Here is a 22,752-nt window from a genome sequence, read left to right on the forward strand (position 1 = left end):
TCAGTACTGTGGTCTGATTTTGATTGTAGAGGGAAAAAAAAAATCTCTGTGTAGAAAATAGTCTGCAATAGACAACGATTATATTGGGATAATTGGACTTTTAAGTGTGTATACAAGTTTTTAAAACCCTATATACTTATAGGTGTATATATAATATTATATATTTTTGTTTATCTTTTATGAATTTTCTGGCTTTTCTGTAAAGGACTTTTTAAAAAATAATATAACATAAAACATTGAATGTTATAATTTCTCCCTTCCCAAGCCAAATAAATTGCCCCAGAGAAATGATGGTTTGGCTTGCCTGTGTTATTAACTTGAAATTGACTGTTCCATGATGTTTTTAGCATCATGGTTGTGAAATGCTTTATATTCTTCACTCAGTTGTTCATATTACATTTGAGGGGAAATGATTTTTATTAAAGTAAAGAATTAAACTGTGACACTGGAAAGGTGCTGATATTTTAGTATTTTTCAATATATCTGCCGAGGAGAATGATTTTTATAGTGGTATTTTTACATGCAAAAGCCTTAGCACCTCTGAATAATAGAAACTGAAAGCACAGAGCGCTGTTTTCTGTTCTTTTGGAGACAGTGAACGATTTGTGGTTAGTAACAACGTTGGATCATTTTTATTTACTTTTTCTTAATTCTGAGAAATTCTTTGCCACCTCTCAAAATATTACATTAACTATATGTTAAAGCAAAATTTCCTACGTCTTGGTGTGAATTTCTTATGCCCTCAGAATCCTACCTGTTTTATAGTACTTGAAACTTTTACTTTTTATTTGTTATTTCTTAGGTAAACGCAAAGCACTGAAGTTGAATTTTGCAAATCCACCTTTCAAATCTACAGCAAGGTTTACTCTGAATCCCAATCCTGCAGGAGTTCAAAACCCACACATGTGAGTATTCCTGGTAATCAAATAAAAGGCTCAGCCCAAGCAAAGGTTTTAAAGTTACTGTTATTTTATCAATTTTTGCAAGTTGAGGGGTTGTTATTTCTCTTATTTTATGGGCCATTTGAAATATTGCTATTTGGACTTAGAAAAGCTGTTGATCCTGTAGTCTGAAGTAGGCAAACACAATTTTCCTTTCTAAAGTTTTACTTGAAGAAAAGAGCTGAAGATTGAGATACTTTTATAGTGATTTAATTTCTCTCATTGAACACTGAGAGTATCGTTAATACCCCTCCTCCTGGATTTCCAGTTGAGTTGTGAGTAGTATTCAGAAGGCTTAACGCTCCTCTGGAGATGTGCACAAATCACCCCCACTCACGAGGTGACAAAGCCGGCTCCCGTTCTGAACATACCTAGTGCCTGTCGGGTTTCCGCGTCACAGTAAATGGAAGGAGCATGTGCATGTCACTGAGCAGGTGTTAGTGATTCTTTAAAACCTGAAAAATAGACATGACGTTATATTAATAGCACTTCACTGAAAAGTGTTAAAAATACATTAGTAAATTTAAAACAATCTTATTACAATAATATTTTACAGAAACCTTTGAATTGAAGTGAAGTGATGTGTTAAATAATAGTGTCTTCTCCTCAAACCTGGCAGGAACATGAAGGGTCAGAGCCAGCAGGTTTACACTTCTACTCATGTCCAGAAAGAAAAAAATTTCACCCATTTCTAGTATTGAGAACTATAAAGCAAGTGGTGGAAGACACAGTTAAAAAACTGTCAGATCCATTTTTTTATAGCTTTGTAATAATTCCTCAACAGTTTGCATTCAGACTTTATTAGACTACAAATACGTTTATTCTTCCTAAAGGGGCTCATTTATTCTTTTGAAATTTGGCATGCACAGTATTTGCACACAGTTACAATGGCAACCCACTCCAGTATTCTTGCCTGGAGAGGAGCCTGGTGGGCTACAGTCCACGGGGTCGCAAAGAGTCGGACACGACTGAGCGACTTCACTTCACTTCACTTCACACATTGGTAGAAGAGTGTCTTGCAGTCGGGATGCTGAAGACATTTTTAAAGCATCAGTGCCTAGAAGGAAGCAATATATGTGTGTGTATGCTCTTAGGCTTACACCTGTTACCTTAAGGGAGATGAAAGGTATTTTAAATGAAAACTGAGTAGCAGTTTATTTGGCTGGGCATGGTGTCTGTCAGCTTTATTAGGCTACTTTATTAGATTGCTGTTCCCAATGAGGTTTCTTGTCAGAGCTCAACCTTTTTACCTTCTCTGAAACATATTGAGGAAGGAAATTCTTAGTATTGCCTAATTAGTCCGAGCTCCAGCAGCAAGGAAACACTCAAAAGAATCTCCTTCCTCTTTTCCTAGAATTTCTAGTGAAAGCTAGTACAAAGCAAATTCCTGAACAAAGGCCATTTCTGTTACCTTGGTTGCTAACTGAATCTCATGTTTGACATCTGAGAAAGAAAAGATGTAGTAATCGCCCAACTTAACAAATCTTTCGTGTTTTGTTTTTTTTTTTTAAGCCCCCTTAGACAAAGAGAAAGACAACTTGATTTGCATTTAGAACTTAGGAAAACATTCCCATAGCTGTACTGTCTTCTCTCACGACTTTCTTCATGTCTAGGGGAATTCATGGACAATTTTTTTTTTTTTTTTAAACAGTAAACAGTATGAAAGTAAACGTTCTTCCAAAATTTAAGTCAATCAGGTCCCTCCTTTCCCTCGGCCCTTTCTCTTTTTTAAACCTACTACTTCATAGTAGTCTTGTAACCAGCTAGGTTTCTTTCCTATCTCTTCTCAGCAGGTGTTAAAAGTTAGAGAGGACACAGTAATAGACATTTTTACTTTGTGGTAGAATCTTTGGAATTTGATTCTGGTATGTGCACGGTTTAGACTCTGCCGTTGAGTTTTGTTATTGCACTGGTCTGTTACCTGGATTGGGAATAGGCAACTACTAAAATTGATACTCGTCAAAGACAATTATTCCCTGCTTAGTGGACTGGCATACCTCCTACCTCCCACCCACCTCCGTGGGGCTCCTTGTGTGTCATCTCAGGCACCAAAATCCGTGGCTCATCACTGTTCAGGATAAGTTTGCAATTAGAAAATACAGCTTGCAGTGTGTAAGGGCCTTGAAAAAGATGCTTAGTTGCTCAGTTGTATGTGACTCTTTGTGATCCATGGACTGTGGCCCACCAGGCTCCTCTGTCCATGGGATTTTCCAGGCAAGAATACTGGAATAGGTTGCCATTTCCTCCTCAAGGGGATCTTCCCCACCGAGGGAAGATAGCATCTTTGTGCCAAAATGTTTCCTTCTCCTAAAATATCCTTGCATTCAGTTTTGTTTTGTTTTTAACTTTAGTTGTCGATATAAATATAAAACTTTAAAAATGAACTTAGAGCAAGATTAGATGAAACATAAGCAACTAATGAAATTAAGATTCATCCCAGGCACTAGTTTCAGATCGTTTTTGGCATTGTTTGGGTGCAGGATTCTCTGGAAGATTGAGAAAAAAAAGCGTCCTTACTTTCTGAGAAATAGCAATTTAAATAAAATTGCAAGAAGACAGCCCTTCAGGAAGTAAGGCATGGGGTGATACAGATCAGATGTCAAATGAATGGTGCAGGAGGGGCAAGAGCACTTCAGATAAACAACCTGGAGAAGTGTCACCGAGGACCAAGGTTTGAACTGGGTTTTGAAAGCCGGGTGGAGGAGCTCAGGTGGAGAACAGGGGGAGAAGGGCATTCTGGTGAGTGTCCGCGCACGATCACTTCGAGGGCGCCATGCTAGGTCCGTTTCACTGTAGCGGAGATGCTACTTGCAGATGACCTATTCCTCTCTTGCTTTTCGCACTTTGTCTTTATTGTCGGTGTTCCACAGTTATATCAGAGTGTGCTTAGGTTTGGGTCACCCTTCTGTGTACCGGATGAATGGTTTCAGTCTGAAGATTCATGTTATCTGTTTCCGAGTTACTGCTGCTTTTCTTTTGAAGATTCTTTGATGTTTCTCCTGTTCTCTCCTCCTGGAATGTGTGTTATTTAGTTTCTCTGAATTTGTATTCTGAATTCATATCTCTGAATTCCCTGAGTGTTTGACTTTTCTATTTTTTTAATCTTTGTTTTCTTGCTTTATATCCTAGGAGATGAAAAAAAAATTTCTGGCCCTTCTATAGAATGTTCTGTTTTGGCAATTGACTTTTATGTCTAACAGTTGATTCTGGCTTTTTTCTTGGTATTTTATTCTTAATTTATGGATGTAAAATCTGAAATTTAAAAATTCTCTTCTGTTCTCTAGGTACTCCGTTTCCTCAAGGGACACTGTTTATTTTGTCTTTCTCGTGTTACCTTTTTTCCACATGTCTAGTAATTCTTGCTTGTCCATTGATAGTTAAAGATGAGGAACTTAGAAAGCTTATTGGAGGCTCTGATCATAGACGGTCAGCTGGTGGCTTGCCTTGGCTTTTCTGTGAATGGTTTGAGTACTGGTTAGGCCTGGAATATTCTCGATGCCATACTGAATAGGCCAACACTTGCCCTTGTAGGCTTTGTTTTTTCCAGATAGTATGTTTATTTTCCTTAGAGACATGTTCTCTTTTCATTTGGGCTTGAGTGTGGGGGGACAGGAGATGCTGGGTAAACCTTTCTTTTAGAAAGAGTTTTAATCAGCTCTTGAGTTTCTGGGCCTTCTTCCTGCCCAGCTGTGGTTCCTTTCTGAGGTCTTGTTGGGAGCACTACCTGCCTCTTGTCTCTGCTCTGTGCTTCTCTCTTACCATGTGTTGTGGGTGGCGATTTTCTATATTTCAGGTTTTTTTTAAACTCTTATTATGGAAAGCTGTAAATATATCCAAAACTGGAATGTGGTAGATGAATCATTATGTATTTATCAATCAGCTTTAGCAGTTAATATGGCTACTATTATTCCTCTGCCCTCCCTAGTTTTAACCAAACCTCAGACATGTTATTCCATCTGTAAATATTTCAGGATGTGTTTCTAAGAGATAAGGACTCCTTTTAAAAAACACAATTATAATATTATCATTTTAATATCAAATAAGTGGTTACTTCATCACTTTTTTTTCCCCAGTAGTTTGAAGCAGGAGCTAAACGAGGTTTTATACTGCTCTTGGCTGATAAGTTTTTGAAACTGCAGAGTCCCTTCCCTTGGAATTTGTTAGTTTTGCTTTGTCTACATATTTCAGTGTGCTTCGAGGTATTCAGAAATCTGCCTAAATCTGTTTCTTTACTTCCTTTTGTTTTTTTAAATCATTCTTTTCATGTGTGTCCTTAAAAAGAATAAGACCACCCAAACAAGAAACCTTGGTTTTTAATTATCATTGGTTAAAATTATAGTATTTCGGACATACACACACAAAAATGACATAGTAGAGATTCTTGTACCTACTACCTAGATATAACAAATCTTTAACATTTTGCCCTCTGGCTCTTTAAATGAAAGATTAAGCTGTAAAATTACAGAGTACAAAGAAAAATGAAAGGAAAAAATGTGTATCTGTCTTCCTTTACATTTCTATCAGGATTGGATCATACTCAGCATCACACATCTTTCTGATACCCCAAGGGTGGTTTCACGAATGTGGCAGACGTGCGCTGAAGTCCTGTTCTGTATATAAAATTTGACAGGAACAGAAGCAGGTGCTCCACTGCTGTGGCCTGTGCTTTCATCGCGGCACCTCTGAGTGACGTGTGAGTGCTCTCAGTGTGCTGAATCATTCAGCGCGCACCACATACCACTGTGATTCTAAAAAACAGCCCTTTTATCTTCACAGCATATCAGGATTGTAAAGAAGACACACTAACTCAAAAGCTAATGTTGGAAATAAATAATGATGAGTAACGATACATTTGAGGGTTTAAGCTAAACATTTTGAAACCATATGTTGTAAATTTAAGGGGCTCTTTTTCTGTTGAGACCAAGAGGATCTCTAGGATCTCATTTATCTTTGTTACATTGGAACAGAAAAAGGCTCATTTGTGCCCTGGAACATCTAGGAAGTAGTTTTAAAAGAAGTTTTGAAGTCACCAGTTAATCACTAGTGTTAATTCCATGCTGTGCCTACTTAGTAGAGCTGCAGCTTAGAATGCAATTATAAATGACGTAGGCTGTTATTCCTGGGTAAATTGTGGGAGCTTTATCTTCAACTTCTCAACTTATTCTTTATGTTCTCAACTTATTATCTTGGGTCAACCTTTTCATTAATGTGGGAGTCCTGGTTTCTGCTTCAGCATCATCGTGGCATCAGTGTGTCACTCAACTCTGATCTCAGTTCAGGCACTGAATTAGGGTAATGACTTACATTATTTTATATGGTGAATGGCAGGGAATGGGGAGAGAAAGTGAATAGGAATCAAGCCAGTTTCATGTTCCTTTCTTGAAGTAAAAATCTCATGCATGAGCCTGACAGGCTGTTTGTGGAAGTGGGAGAGGGTTCTGTGGTGTTGTCTGCCTTTGTTCCCCAGAGTAGTCCCAGGACATCACTCAGCATGAGCATAGAAGGGGCTTTCTCCATTTGAAGTTTGTAATGTAATCATAGTCCTCTGGAATCTCTACGTTTCTATGGTGGGGCTCTTTTGAACATGATGGCATAAATATTTATAGGTACAAATTAGTGCATGTTCAGTCGCTAAGTTGTGTCTGACTCTTAGTGACCCCGTGGACTGTAGCCCACCAGGCTCCTCTATCCATGGGATTTCCCAGGCCGGAATACCGGAGTGAGTTGCCATTTCCTTCTCCAGGGGATCTTCCCAACCTAGGGATCGAACCTGCATCTCCTGCATTGCAGGTGGATTCTTTTTTTTATTTTTATTTATTTTAATTGGAGGCTAATTACTTTACAGTATTGTGGCGGTTTTTGCCATACATTGACATGAATCAGCCATGGGTATACAAGTGTCCACCCCGTCCCAAACCTCCCGCCCAATCCCATCCCTCTGGGTTATCCCAGTGCACCGGCTTTGAGTGCCCTGCTTCATGCATTGAACTTGGACTGGCAATCTGTTTCACATATGGTGATATACATGTTTCAGTGCTGTTCTCTCAAATCATCTCCCCCTCCCCTTCTGCCACAGAGTCCAAAAGTCTGTTCTTTACATCTGTGTCTCTTTTGCTATCTTGCATATAGGGTCGTCATTACCATCTTTCTAGATTCCATATATATGTGTTAACATACTGTATTGGTGTTTTTCTTTCTGACTTAATTCACTCTGTATAATAGACTCCAGTTTCATCCACCTCACCAGAACTGATTCAAATGTGTGTGTTTTTTTTTTAATAGCTAATATTCCATTGCTGTGATGTACCACAACTTTTTGATCTGTTCGTCTGCTACTGGACATCTAGGTTGCTTTTGTGTCCTAGCTATTGTGAACAGCATGCAGGTGGCTTCTTTACCGCTGGCGCCACCTGGGAAGCGCATGCCCCTCTGTGCTTCGTCGTGTCCGGTGCTCTGTAGCTCCACGGACTGTAGCCCGCCAGGCTCCTCTGTCCATGGAATTTTCCAGGCAAGAAAACCCCCAATTAAAAAATGCCAAATGTGTCAGAATCTGTGGGTTAATCTACTTATTTTTGGCTGGCTTAGGTTTACTGCAGCAAACTTTATTTTTCTTACTGAAGCAAAATATGGCTAACATAAAATTGGCCATCCTAACCATTTCTTGGTGTGCAGTTCAGTGGCGTTAGCTACATTCATGTCGTTGTGTGTCCACCACTACCATTCACCTCCAGAACTCTTTTATTTTCTCAAACTGTAACTCTGTGTCCATTGAACACTAACTCCCCATTCCTCTTTCTTCTGGTCTCTGATAGTTACCATTTTAATTTTATTCTCTGTCTCTGTGAATCTGATCACTGTAGATACCTCATGTGAGTGGGATTATACAATACTTGTTCTTTTCTGTCTGGCTTATTTCACTTGACATGATGTCGTTATAGTCCATCTGTGTTCTGATACGTGTCAGAATTTCCCTCTGAGGGCTGAATAATACTTTATTGTATGTATATATATAACATTTTGTTATCCGTTATCCATTGATGTGTCCATTATACATTTTGGTGTTGCCGACTTTGACTGTGGTGAATAGCCCTACCGTGTGAGGCAATCTCTCACAGCGCTCGTTGTGGTACGTCTCACAGTTCAGAGGGCTTGGATCTCGTCCTCAGTCCCCCACTTCACCTCAGCCACGGCTCCCTTGGCGGTTGTGGTGCCTAGAGGGTCGTGCTGCCAGGCGTGGGTCCTCTGAGTGGGTCCTCTGTTCCTCTCCACCCTGATAGTCACTCGTGTAATCTTAAGCCAGACATTTATAGCTGAGGCATTGGATGTTAATTCTGGAATATTTATTTAAAGAAACGAATATGATAAATGCTGTTGATTTGCCTGTCTCCTGAAAATGAATTTCATTTTGTATTTAGTTTGGTGTTCCCATTAACTAAACTAAATCCCTGGTGGTTCATATGGTAAAGAATCTGCCTGTAGTGCAAGAGACCTGAGTTTGATCCCTGGGAAAACAAAATGGCAACCTACTCCAGTATTCTTACCTGGGAAGTCCTATGGACAAGAGGAGCCTGGTGGGCTTCAGTCCAAGGGGTCACAAAGAGTTGAACACGACTAAGTGACTAACACTTTCTTGGTGTTCCCACAGCGTGGGAGGCTGTGGCAGGTTAGAAGCAGGTGAATGACAGAATCTGACTTATGTTCTACACTGATGATTCCGGCTGCTCTGTGCAGTGTGTTGGAGAGAGGCTAGAATAGACTTAGAGAGACCCAGTAAGACTGCACTGGTGTAGCAGAGATGTAATGGGTGATCATGATGTTAGGTGGATGGCAGGGGAGGTACAGGGAAATGGACAGATTCTAGAGATTGGGGGAGGTAGCATTCATTAATGAAATTACTGATAATTTGAACGTGGATTGTGAAGAGGGGAAGGCTTTCATGGTGACTTCCAGAATTCTGGCTTGAATGACAGGTTCAGTGGCTGTTACTGAGATGGGGACCATTGGGTCTGGAGCTTCAGGGATGAGGGAGCCCAGAAAAGCAGGAGTTCAGCTTGAGGTGTGTTAAGTGTGAGTTGACTGCGAAAGCTCCCAGTGGAGATCCCAAGGAGGTGAACATGGCGCACACTCTGGTGTTGAAACTGAAAATGTGGTGCTGAGAGGGAAGAGTACAGGTTGGGGGCAGAAAGTGGGGCATTGTCGCCAGTGGATGAGACCGTTGGTCCAGGGCTGAACCCTGAAGAAACGTGGCATTCAGAGGTTGGGTACAGGAGGAGCAACGAGCTGAGATCGGAAAGACGCTTGAGAGGCAGGAATTACATCTGTAAAGTGTGATGTTCTCGGAACAGAGCATCATTTCTGGGGGTGGGGGTGGGAGTGAGGGTGGGGGTCCGCCGAGCCTAGTGTTCTGCGGGTACTGGGAAGGCTGTTTCTACTGGCGAAGACTCCTGAGGCACACTTTTAACTTACCCTGCTTGGGGGGATGGGTTATTAGCTGCCAGTGGAGATTGGAGCCCAAATAGGGAAAGGATCTTATGAAAATTTGTTACGTGCTGGTTTAGGGCAGCCTTCCTAACCTTTCCTGTAAGGAGCAGAGCCCAGAAAAGCCATTCCAGTACTAAGCCTTAAGTGCAGCCGACAACGATCAGCCCTTAGGGGATGTGCAGCAAGATGTAAATGTGAACATCTGTTGCATTCTATTACTCTCTCGCTTTGTGACTGAAAACAAAGTACTTCTACTTCATAAATCTCCACTACTTCAAAATACTGCAGACTTGTACAATCACTATTTTCTGTTCACTGAATATGAATATCAGAATTTGAATGTTTATCTTTGGATTGTTTGAGCGACTCTTCTAGAAATCTTTCCTTTTTCAGCTTTTCCTTTTGCCTCATCTTGGATCTTAGCAAAGATACTCATTTTGTTAGTAGTGCCAGGAAGCAGGCAGTTTCCATGGCAACCGACAGATTGCGTTTACTGTGGAAATTTCCTGAATTAACAGAGCTGCATTGCAGAAGGATGCATAAAGCAGTGTTCATCTAGAGATCCTAAGAGCGTGGACACGGAAGAACAGTTGCAGTGCGCTGCAGGGTATGTGTTCCGTTTGTTTTCCTGTCTGAGGACGCTTACGCGTTATGTCTATTTATATGCTGAGGAGAGAGTGAAACAGCTTGAGGCATTTTAGTGTGTGCTTGCTAAAATCAAGGAAGCTCTGGGAAGGAGGTGGAAGGGATAATTTGGGAAGAAAGAAATGTTTGACAGCATCCGGAGGAAGTCAGGATAACAGTAAATGAGGGAGAACATGATAATGAAATAAAAGGAGAAAACACATTTCCAGCTGATTAGATGAGAAAGGGGTCTTGTGAGAGGTAGCTGTGGACACAAGAAGATACTTATTTATCAAGGGAAAACGAGCAGGCCTTGGCAGGCTCGGGGAGTCACACTTTCCCGTGCAAGCAGGAGGCCGCTGCTGAGGTAACGACTGCTGCTGGAGGCCCCGCCACTGTGAGGGCACCTGGGCCAGGTGGCATGTGCAGCCTCGTGCCCCCACTGCCCTGCACAGGGAGAAAGGGGGGAGCCGCAGAGGGGTCTCTCCCGGGGCATCTGGGCAGGCTTTTCCAGAAAAAGCAGGAAGTGTATCTCAAGATTAATTCCTGGAAATAAAACTATAGGATCTGGGTAGATAATTGAAATTTCTTCTCCTCCAGAGCATAATAGTAAATTTGAAAGAGAAGCGATGTGAGAACTGAATGGATAGGACTCAGGTCGTTTAAATGATGAGTGATGTTTAGCCGACTAGATGTCATTTAGATTGCGCAGTCAGCAGACTACAGCCCATGGGCCAGGTGTGGCCTGCTGCTGTGTTTTTGAAAATCAGGTTTAATTGAGATGTAGCCATACCCAGGTAGTCATGTATTTGCCACAGACACTTGTGTAGATGGTAAAGCCTGACGTATTTATTGTCTGTCCCTTGACAGAAGAAGTTTGGTGGCTTGTGATTCAGACAGCATGTGGGATTCCTAGGGCTGCTGGAACAAATTACGACAGACTTGGTGGCTTCAAGCAACAGGAATGTGTCCTCTCAGGTTCGGGAGGCCAAAATCTGAAGTCTTGGTGCTGGTGAGGCTGTGCCTCGTCCAAAGGCTCCAGAGCCACCACTCCCCAACCCCCCTGCCCCGCCCCCCGTCCCATTTCCAGCTCTAGGAGCTCCTGGCGTCCCTCGGGTTTTGGTTGCACAATTCCAGTTGCCAGCTTCCAGACCTCCCTGTGCCTCTCTGTGTGTCTCTGTTTTCTCCTTTTCTGTCTCTTCTAAGGACACTCATCCTTACATTTAGAGTCCTCCCTACTCCAGGACAGTCTTCTCTTGAGACCATTTTCCTACTTACACATGTAAAGATACGGTCACCTTCTGAGGTTGCAGGGGGACGTGTCTTCTGTTGGAGCCGTGATTGAACCCACTGCACGTGGTGTTGGAGAGCTGAGCTTTGGCTTCTTGGACCATGTGCTGCGTTAAGAAAAGCCAGTTCCTGGCAAGTTTCCTTGGGAAACCTATGAGGCAGATACTCTGAAGTAGACTTGTTGACCTGCTGGAAAGGATGTTAAACTAACTTTTCAAGGACAGGACACACGGGCGCAGTTGCAGTCACAGCACACGGCCTCTGTGATGCAGACAGAAGCAGCTGGGCGGAGGTGGTCCCGGAATATTCGCAGGAGAAGTGCTAAAACATTCCTGGGAAACCACGAGCATCGTCTGCTGTTAAACATCGCCATCCGTCTCCTCAGCTGCCACCCCCTAGGAAACAGCAGACTGAATCTGGAAATGTATTGAGAGGTGGTTGGAACGAAAATAAGAACCAGCATTTTGAGAGATTAGACTAGATTATGACAATGGGAAGTATGTACATGATTTAAAATAAGTAAGTTTCATACACGAGCAAGTGAACAGAACCATTAGTTGGAGGCTTGACTCTGGTTGGAGAGCCTCTGTATTGTCAAGAGAGCGTATAGACTGTTGGCCTGGGCAGGTGAGGCCGGTGATGTCTCCTTTACCTTCTGAACACATTCATGAGCCATGGTCGTGATGGTGGATTTCTGTCCCTGCAGCCCTTGGAAGCCTCAGTCAGTGTGTTTGGGTCTGTTTGGAAATGTTTCAGCAGTGACACCTGCCCATAGTGAAGAATCAAATGTAGACAGGGTATTCTAGTGAGAGAGGTGGAGCTGCCGAGAAAACTCCCTTTGCTCTATGATCTCAGGGACCCCTGCCTAGTGCCTGCATCCTCACCTGTGCACCTGAAAATGAAGCCCCTGGGGTAGACTTGATGGAGATAATCACAGAATTAAGCAGAACTAAGCAACGATGGTTAGAAGTGGATCCAAATTAGGGTTCTCCAAGAATAAGCAATACAAGCCAGCCTACTGTGTAGGTGTGTCTTGGTCTCACCATACGTGGGTACAGAGGAGGAACACTCAGCCCGTTCCGCGCTCTCAGGCACAGTTTCCTGAAGGATGAGACTAGGTGAAGCTCATATTTTCTTTCTAATGGGATTCTGTTAGTCTGTGACTCTGGATCTTGAATACCAAACTGAGAAGTTAGGAAGCAGTAGGAATGGGAGTTCTCTTCTCTTCTTCCTTTAACAAGATCTTTTATGTGTTAAGTGTCACCCATGGTGAACTGTATGCTTTAGAGAAGAATTCAAACCCACTACAATGACTTTAACTTTTAATGTTTCTATTGGCACCTAGAGTATACGTAAGGAAATAGAATGAGATAAGGTTTAAAGCACATAGGTTAATCATAGTTTACACAAGCTAACAATTTAACACTCCAAGGTTCAAAAATATACTAGGTTTTAGTAGGTATATAAAATACATGCTAAATGTGGTTGCTAATTTATTTCTATAAAATCTTTTTTCTCACTGGCTTATTTGGATAAATGCTCCCCCAAAATATTAAAAGCTTGAGAATATAGTTTCATAATTACATGTTTAAAAGACAGTTCACATAGTAATAGTGTCAAACATTAGCTATAGGTTAGGAATGAAAGTGGTTCAGACTCTTGGTTCATATTTGTTTGAGGAACTAAAATTCTGATTTTGTAAAAGTAATTTCATATTTGTAGTACAAAATGATACGTGAGTAGCAGCCACCTGCTAAAACATTCAAGAAACAAAGGTGAAAATATGACAACTTAATGCTAAATGCTATGTCTGATCACTAATAACAGTAACAGGGTAAAGAAAAAAGGTACCCAGGGTTTCTCTTCCAACATTGCTGCAGAGACTGCCTGTGGTAAGGGACCCCCCTGAGCCTCTGGTCTCAAATGCAGAGAGCGTCTTCATTCCCTTTTCTGTCCTGCCCACTCTTGGTAACCACAGAAAGTAGTGGGGAGGGGGGTAGGAGGAGGAGACATGGATGCTGACCTGTTCCGCTGGGTAGCGTGGTCATTCTGAGATGTGTGGGAGGTGGATTCAGGGAAGGGTTGGAGCAGCAGATGGACTGAGAGATGTAGTTTGTACGTGCCACTGTCAGTCGAGAGCACAGTGCCGGAGAACAAGGAGGCTGGGGGTGGTCCATTTGCCTTGGGAGCAGCCAGTGTCCTGATTGGTGATGCACTGAGCCCTGGATGCCTCAGACTGCGTGCTTTCAACTGTAGACATGTGACAGGCACACCCCTTTCACACAGAGTGGGGTCCAGGGAAGCCAGTCTGTGTCTCTCCCTCTCAACAGTTTTATCAAGGGGTAATTGACACAGAATAATCTGCATGTATGTAAAAGTGTACGTTTGCTAGGTTTTGCTGTGTGTGCCCATGAAGCCATCACCACAGGCAAGAAGGCAGACATGTTCATCATCCCCAAAGTTTCTTCCTGCCCCCTGATGGTTTTTCCATCTAGGCATTTGATTTGGTGGTTCTCTCCATTCTTTAGTTTTTTGAACACATGGAATGCAATCATAAGCACTGTTTCATTGTGCTTATCTGCTCATTCTTGCCTCTGTCATCTCTGGGTCACTTTGAGTTGATTGCTTTTTCTCCTTGAGATGGTTCCTAGTATCTTGCTTGTTTGCATACTTGATTTTATATTGTGTGGCAGATATGGAGTGCTGGCTATTTTTATATCTTACGTATTTTTTAGCTTTTTTCTTTGGTTAAGTTACTCAGAAATACTTGGATCCTTTTGGGTCTCACTCTATAGCTTTGGTAGGTGAGACCGGATCCTTCTGTGTGCTTTCTCTATTTCCCTGTGAAGATGGAGTTTTCTGCTTTGCAGGCAGGGATTGTTGTATGAGCTTTGGTATCCTTCCCTATTATGCTTTTGGGTAGCTCTTTCCTCAGGCTTATGTAGGTTCCTCATAAGCTTGTGCTGATCAAGGGACCCCTCCTGCATGTCTCTGGGGTTCTTCTGTGCAGCTCTCTTATCCAGCACTCTGCCTTGAGAACGCAGTCTCCCCAGACTCCCAGACCCAACACCTTCATGTGAGGGCCTGCCTGAACCTGCCCTCCCTGTGCTGCCGTCTGTGCAGTCTTTTCTAGGTAGTAAGTTGGGGTACTGCAGGGCTCACCTTGTGTATTTCCTGCTTCTCGGGTCTCACTGCCCTTTGGTGCCTGCTGTCCAGGGTCTTCAAGACCTTTCCATATATTGGCTGATTTTCTAGTTGTCAGTCTGTCTCCTGATGCTCCATAGTACCCTGAACACAAGTTTCATAAGACACTCATCGTGAGATGGGAGGAGAGGTATGAAATTAGGGAATCATATCTTTGATGCTTGAGAAAGAGCATCTCTGAACAGCATTCAAAATCACGTCTCACATGGATGATTAGCATTTGTAATAAAGTAGAAATCATGGCACTTCTTAAAAAGGATTGGAAAGTATTGAGGAGAGAACAAATTTGGATGAATAGGCAACAGAATTACTGAAAAGGTTATAGATGAGAAAAAAAAAGACGGTGCTAGGAAACTGAAAATGCAGTGGTGGAATGAAATCCGTATTGCATGTGGAAGTGAACTTAGATGATACTGCAGGATGGCCAGAGAATGTGGTGGGAATGATTGGTTCTAAAATGCCCCAATTACTGCATTTTTTACATATATAATTTCTTAAATACAATCGGAAGGTAAACAGCACCCTGGAGAAATATGTGTAGTACAGAACAAAGGGTTGATAGGGATGTTAACAGAAAAAGAATTTTTTAGTGGAAGCAGTGGACTTCCCAGGTGGTGCTTGTGGTGAAGAACCCACCTGCCAGTGCAGGAGATGTAAGAGATGAGGGTTTGATCCTGGGTCGGGAAAATCCCCTGGAGGAGGGCATGGCAGTCCACTCCAGTATTCTTGCCTGCAGAATCCCATGGACAGAGGACCCTGGAGGGCTACAATCCATGGGGTTGCAAAGAGTTGGACACTGCCGAAGTGACTTAGTACAGCATAGCAGAAGCAGCAACAACAAAACAAACACCGGTGTGAGAGCGCTTTGGTTAAGGGGATGTTATCTCAGGTGGTTAACCAAAGAAGAAACAGTTATTTACTGAATAGTTAAGAACATCCGACTCTAAGAGTAATAGATCAAAATGCCTCCTAAGAGTGATCTAGTCACTGTTGAGGTTGGCCTGAGAGAAAAGGTGCTGTGGGCCTGGCCCAGGGGGTTCCTGCCCTGGCCCTGCGCAGTCAGCGCAGACAGACTCCCCAGGCAGTGAGATGCAGCCACGTGGCCCGTGTAGTTGCACTCATGTCAGCAGTGCACTCAGTGACATCTGTAAAGCAGACAGTGTGACAGGTCACTGTGTAATAGTACCAGAAAATGCGACAGGTGTACACTGAATTGTTCATAGTGCTTTTCTCCCATTACGATCGATTTCCTTTCTTAAATTTCTCTTCTGCCTGTGTAGCTGCAGGAGAGATTAGGATTGGGTAATCCGGTTGGAAGAAGGGGTTCAGGTGCTTGTCCTGCTGCTGAATTTGCACAGCAAAGCCCTGTATGTAATAGACATGCCGGTGGTGGGGGGTGGGGCTAGAGCTATCCCAGATCACTTTGGCTGTGCTGTTCTATTTCTTTAAAAAAACAAGCCCACCCTCCTGTGTACAAAGCCTCTGGCAGTTATTAACACACATTAGATAGAAATAAAACTTTTCTCCATGCCCAGTCTGATTATGTTCCAGAACATTATGTCACAGTTCTTTGACTTTTTAGGTGTCAGTAGGATTTCAGACGGAGAAGGCAATGGCAACCCACTCCAGTACTCTTGCCTGGAAAACCCCATGGGCAGAGGAGCCTGGTAGGCTGCAGTCCATAGGGTCGCTACGAGTCGGACACGACTGAGCGACTTCACTTTCACTTTTCACTTTCATGCATTGAAGAAGGAAATGGCAACCCACTCCAGTGTTCTTGCCTGGAGAGTCCCGGGGATGGAGGAGCCTGGTGGGCTGCCGTCTATGGGGTTGCACAGAGTCGGACACGACTGAAGCGACTTAGCAGCAGCAGCAGGATTTCAGAAACTCATAGATTAGTCTGGGTCAAAGAAGGGACAGTAATTAAAATACAGTAGTGATGATTCGGTATTAGTGGACAAGTTGCTCATTTCTGTCCCAAAGAACAATTATCAGAGAAAGTACTCAGCCATACAGATGGCCAATAGGCACTTGAAAAGATGCTCAATATCACTAATAATGAGAGAAACACAAACTATAGTGATGTATCACCGACCTGTCAGAATGGCCATCATCAGAAAGTATACAAGTAGTAAATGCTGAAGAGAGCGTGGAGAAAAGAGAATTCTCGTACAGTGTTAGTGGGAATGTAAATCAGTGTCACCACCGTGGAAAACAGTATGGTGATTCCTTAAAAAACTAAAAAAGCTACCATATGATCTATCAGTCCCACTCCTGGGTATATATCTGGAGGAAAAAACCCTCTAATTTGAGAAGAAACGTGCACCCCAAGGTTCATAGCAGCACTGTTTATAATAACCAAGACGTGGAACCAACCCAAGTGCCCATCAACAGATGCCTGGCTTACTCAGCCGTGACAAAGAATAAATGACTGCGATCTGCAGAGCCATGAATGAATCTAGAGAGCAGTATACTTGGTAAAGTAAGTCAGACAGAGAAGGGCAAATATACACGTGTGGAATCTAAAGAAATAATACAAATGAATTTATTTACAAAACAGAAACAGAGTCACATAGAAAACAAATTTATGGTGCTGACGCCCCTCGCCTTGGGGATGGCATAACTGTAGCATGTTTTTCTGTGATTTTCGCAGCTCTTTTCCTGTCTGAGAAAGTGGATCTCTGGGTAAAAATCACGTTTTCCTGTTCATCTTTTTCTTTCAGCAGCTTTATTGAGGAGGTATCACCCATACACCATACAACTCACCCATTTAAGCTGTATGATTCTATCACTTTGAGTATATTCAGAGTTGTACACCTATCACCTTACTCAATTTGTGAATGTTTTCATTAGCCCGAGAAGATAACCCACATCCCTTATCTGTCAATCTGTTCACTTTCAAAAAGAAAAAAAGGAGCTTATCCAGAAGCCATACAGCAGGTCTACAGTAAGCTGAACTGTTTGCAGAAATATTTATAATCCTAAAATTTGATCTTTGTGGCAGTATTATAACTGTTGTTTTTGTGTGACTTTATGTAGCAATGAAATATTCATTTCATTTCTCAGGAATGCTAATGGTAAATGTTATGTGATACATTGTAATCATGAGTGATAGCCTTTGCTGTATTCTGTTGGCTGGAAACAAGCCACCGGTCCCCTCTGTGTTCAAAGAGAGGTGCTTACATAGAGATGTGGATACTGGGAAAGTGGAGGTCACAGGCACCACCTTACAGCCTGTCTGCCATGACCCTCAGCAGTGGGCCAGTGCTGACTATCTCACCAGTGATTAAACTGAGCCATAGAGATTTTCTTGTCGGTGGTCATAGAACAGTAGTCATTATATATGGAACTTTTTTATGTTAGAGTATTTCCTGGCTTAATCTCTCTACCTACTTCAATGGAAAAGTAGGTAGAGACCCACTTGCTTAGATCTGATTCCATCTTAGGCAGTTCAAGCTTCACACCTGAATGGTCATTTATGCCACTGGTTTCTGGGCTTCCTGTGACTCAAGATGCTAGGTATATATAGTACTGGTGAAAGTGTTTTGTAAACTGAAAAGAACTTGTATGGATGAAAGCTGGCACTGTGACTTACTAAAGTTATGGTTTGAGAATCTGGCATTTGGAATGCTGGTTTACTAAGTTTTTATTTAGACAAAGTGTATTAACTTTTTAACTATAACCTTGACTCAGATGTTATTAATACTGATATAAATGATTATTCTGCGAGAGTGAAATTAAAATTCTAAGTACACGAGAAGCTTAAAAGTAACTATAAAAAACAGTCGTGCTAATCTGTGAAAGCTTCCTAAATTTTGGAAGAAGAAATAGATAACCGATCATGTTCTTGCTTGTATCACGAGATCAAGTTTTAAAAGTTCCTGATCATTTACTATGAAATGGAAAAACTGTAGATAATATTCAGTGGAGTCTTTTTCTTTATGTCTGCTGCACTCTTTGGTTTGATACAGTTCATTCCTACACATGGGTGTGTGTGCAGGAGAGAAACCAAAAAACATGATTGATGTAACATCTTTCATTGGATTTGGTTTTTTACGAAGTATGGTTAGAAGTTAATATTTGATCTCCAGCTCACATTTTGGAGGTGCTTTTTTTATGTAATGAAAATCTGTTACAAGTGAGTTCTTCTGTCCATGAAGCTTTTTTTCCCCCATCCATTGCTCTCTGCTCATCAAGGACTGAGAGGCTCACGTGGCAGTGCTCCTCTTGGAGCCAGCTGGCTAGCTGTTCACCTGTTCTCCCTCCACAGCATGGTGTTAACAAGGAGCAGGGCAGTACCCTGAGGTGCTAGTCCCAAACTTTGCTGGCATCACCTGGGTGTCTTAAAATACCCTGTTTTCTGACCTCTGTGCCCACATATTCTGATTTGATAGCCATATGATGATGCCTGGGCGTTGGGAGTTAATACATATCCCCAGGTGCTTCTGATGGATGGCAGAGTTTGTGAACATCTAGCTGTGTTAAAGACCGAGGACCTGGAATAATCCATGCTGGGTCAAGCAGGATAAGAGATTTTTGAAAATAAGGTTCGTAGCACCTGGGATTCTGGATTTGATAATGCAGTTTTGCAAAGTCTGGAAAAGATCTTGTGTTTGGAAATGAAACTGGTGTGCAGTAGGAGTTTCTTCCCCAAATGGAAGTTTGGCTTTATGAGTCCCATTAAATCTGTGTTTGTCAACTCCCTAAGTTTAGGCCTTTCTTAACTCGGTGTGTGAAAAACCAAAATGGCACAAGCAGATGAACAAACAAATACCCAGAAACTCAGACTGTTGTAGTAACTAATGAGGAAAGAAATTTTCCCACACATTAATCAGTGCTAGCTAAAAAAGAAAAAATAAAGTCGAAACCTATTTAAAATGTGGAAAAATTGCTTCCTAATATCTTAACAGAGAGAGACTGAGAACACACAGCATTGAGTCGTCAGGAAAACTGAAGATCTCCCCTGAGCAGCACTGGGATTTCACTGCAGAGGACTTGAAAGACCTCGGAGAGATTGGACGAGGAGCTTACGGTTCTGTCAACAAAATGGTCCACAAACCCAGTGGGCAAATAATGGCAGTTAAAGTAGGTGATGCCCGCGGTTGTTCTGGGTACTCTAACCCGTGAGGCGTGGTGTCTGGGTGTGGCGGCGCCACTGCTCTGCCCCTGCTGTCGTGGTTACCCGTGGGGCCACACAGCTCTTCCCCCCGGTGCTTCTACGGGCGGTGTTCTTAACTGCTGGCATGTTTTCTCCCCTCTGGAAACATGAATTGTGACCTGTGCATGTTCCCTGCACCCCTGGCATGATGCATTAACGTGTTTTGAACTCCAGGCCCTTCCACTGCCAAGGTGAGTTCCGGTCGGGCGGCCGCACCCTGGGGACCTGGGCGGTGCTGCGGGGCGCCAGGCGGGAGCCGGACGAGGAGGCTGCGCTCTGGGTTGGGCGGGGTGCGGGGCTAGGGCTAACAGCAGGCTCACTGACGGTTTCCCGGAAACCACGCACATGCTGTTGCCACTAACCTCAACCTTACTCGGTCCTGACCGGCTCGGCTGCTCTGTGTGTATTTCATCTCCATTCGGTAGGGCCCCGCGCCCAGGGGGTGCTGACACGCGTGCTCTGCAACAGTGCTGTCGCCTCTGTCAGTACCGTGACTGTTGTGAGGGCCACACGTGCAGCTTGGCCCGAACACGGTATCTGGCAGGCTGACGTTGGCACCTGGGAGGAGCTGAGAGGTTCCACCTGACTCCCCATGTCAGTGTAGTTGTTCATCTGGTCATTCAAATGTTTAACTGAATGTTCCCTCTCTGTAAGATATTTCAGGAAAATTGATGATGGCTGGGGGCAATTTTGAATGAAAAAGGGAAACATGAGATAAGGCCACACTCTCATCGAACTTTAAATTCTTGCGGGAACAAATACTTTCCCAGTTGGTAAGAATTGAGAATGGATTTGCAGATAGACAAGCGCATCATCTTCCTGTTAGCCCCCGACTTGAAAGGCTATCAAAATGACTTGATGAGAGGAGTTGCCTGTTTCCTGCTTGACTTTTCGGAGTGGATTTGTGTCACGTTAATGTAAAAACGCTTCCTGTATTCAAGTTTATTGTGAGTGAAGTGTTACTCTTTTAGCCTCCTTCACTGTTGAGCAGTTTTCTTTGCTGGGTTGTGTAAAACTGATGAAAAATTGATGGTGGGACGAAATTGTAGGATTCTCCCTATGGAACCTAACCTGTTTTTGGCCGTATTGCTTTTACAATGTGGTGAGAACTATAGACTTTATCTTGGGAAGATGCTTACATATACAACATTTTGCATGTAACCACAGACCTCTCAACATGCACAGGCTGGAATCTCTGCTTTGGGTTATCTGTGGAATGAAAATGTTGTTTTCCTTGGAATGTAAAATAACTTCTCCTTATGTTGTGCACTGCAGTGTGAGTGGAAAGAAGTCATTTTATTTAGCCTGCTCTGCACAAGCTTTGCACTGTCCTTAGGTACTGTCCGTGCATGACACTCACTTTTACGTGGCGGAGGTTGAAGGAAAAACTGTCCTATAAACTAAAGTTCTAGACTTTTCTCCCAGATGCCAGGGAAGGTACTTTTAATACTTATGTCCTGCTTTTTTCAGTCTGTGCTTCACTCTGTCGGTCAGCAGCATAATCTGTTTTGGTAATACGGATAGACTGTAGCTAGGGTTAATAAGTTTTAAAGGTAAACAAAGAAGTTCCTTCATTGTGATGTTGAAGATTTTGATTTTAATTTGCTGACATTTGCGACTCTATAATGCTTACTCAAGTTTTGAAAGAATTTCAGAGAGAGACTAGGAAACTGTCTGCCGTCCGTCATCTGACTGAGAAACGCTTCTCAGGTGGTCTTGGGACCTGCAGACGGATGCCTGTCACATCTGCACTCAGCAAGTGATACTGTCGCTTGATCACGTTGAATTCTTGAGCAAGCATGATAGTTTAGCATGGGGGCCGCTGGGAGGGCGATTTAAAAAGAAGGAGCAAATGAGACATGGCCATGCTCTTGTTGAACTGGATAATGTGGCGTTCCATTCAGGATGTTGATCGGGTGTAACGATTGGAATGCGTGAATTCGAATAACGATGGAAGAGTAAGTGTTTGTGCTTTCATGTAATTAAAAATTGGCACCCGTTTGAGGACTGATACATGCCATAACTGCACATTTTAAAATGTATTGTTGTTGGTCTCTTTGAAAATACTTAGCTTTTCCTCACACCCGAGAGAGTCTGTTTGCTCTTCATTTCGGCTCACAGACCAGATCGACAAGTACAGATACACAGAGGCATTGTGTGATTAAGGATTTAGGTGTGACTTTTCACATGGACGGCTCTATTCCTGATCAAGCGCTGGGTTTAGCTCTGAAATATGGAGATTTAAAGGAACTGTGAGATAGCGGTTCACACTCTTGTGAGTCCTCCTTGATGTCAGGGAAATGAGATGGCCACTTGAAGTAACTCGTCTGATGCACTTTGGGAATGTATTGCCACAGGGTCTTTTAGAGGTCAGGAAGGACGTCCTCTGACGCTGGCCCTTCGGGCTTGGATCAGCATCCTCTGCAATAACATTTCATGCCCCAATTTGCATGATGATGGAATAACCACTGGACGAACACATGAGACACGCAGTCACCATCCTCTGGGAGGGAAGTAGGTGTCTGCTTAGCTCTCTGGCAGGGCTGGTTGTCATGGGGAAGGAGCCCACGGTTCAGACCAAACAACTGAGGAAGCAGTCAGGGTTAGAGAAATTCAGATCTGGGAGAAACCCGTAGCGGAGTTAGTCCCAGATGATCAGAATCTGATCCAGGCAAATCCAGGGACACCAGAGGGAAGAATCAAGAAGAGCTGTCTGTGGCTAGAGTGGGGAGGGGCGGCTAACTAGGATTGCCACCCAAGGGCTGGAGGAGCGACCTCATGCGGGTCTGGACCACTGCTGCCCTGTTGGTGGGTCCAGATTTACTTTTTGAAGGAGCCTGCCCAGTTCTTGTTTGTAGGGAGAGTAGGAAAGAATGAAAATGGAACGGAGAGGGAATAAAAGAGAGTGAAGATGGAAGGCAGTGGGGTTAACAGGGGAGTCAGATTCTCATCTCAGTGGAGAATGGACCCGATCTGACTGTTGGGTGGGGTAGGAAGGTGTAAGGATTGTCATTGTTAAGATGAGCTTTGAGTCTTCTAATTGAGAAGTTATCT

General features: G+C 43.0%; 1 protein-coding gene across 3 annotated transcripts in view; it reads left to right on the top strand.

Annotated features, from left to right (window-relative positions):
* MAP2K4 (mitogen-activated protein kinase kinase 4) overlaps positions 1-22,752 on the top strand; it is an 80,428-nt gene that overhangs the window by 28,399 nt on the left and 29,277 nt on the right. For all 3 annotated transcript variants that reach the window (XM_042255678.2, XM_027974872.3, XM_027974871.3), the window contains 2 exons: positions 803-905; positions 19,451-19,625. In XM_042255678.2, the coding sequence (XP_042111612.1) occupies positions 803-905; positions 19,451-19,625 (278 nt within the window). The remainder of the gene's footprint in view (positions 1-802; positions 906-19,450; positions 19,626-22,752) is intronic.

Source organism: Ovis aries, chromosome 11, assembly GCF_016772045.2.
Source record: "Ovis aries strain OAR_USU_Benz2616 breed Rambouillet chromosome 11, ARS-UI_Ramb_v3.0, whole genome shotgun sequence".
NCBI lineage: Eukaryota > Metazoa > Chordata > Mammalia > Artiodactyla > Bovidae > Ovis > Ovis aries.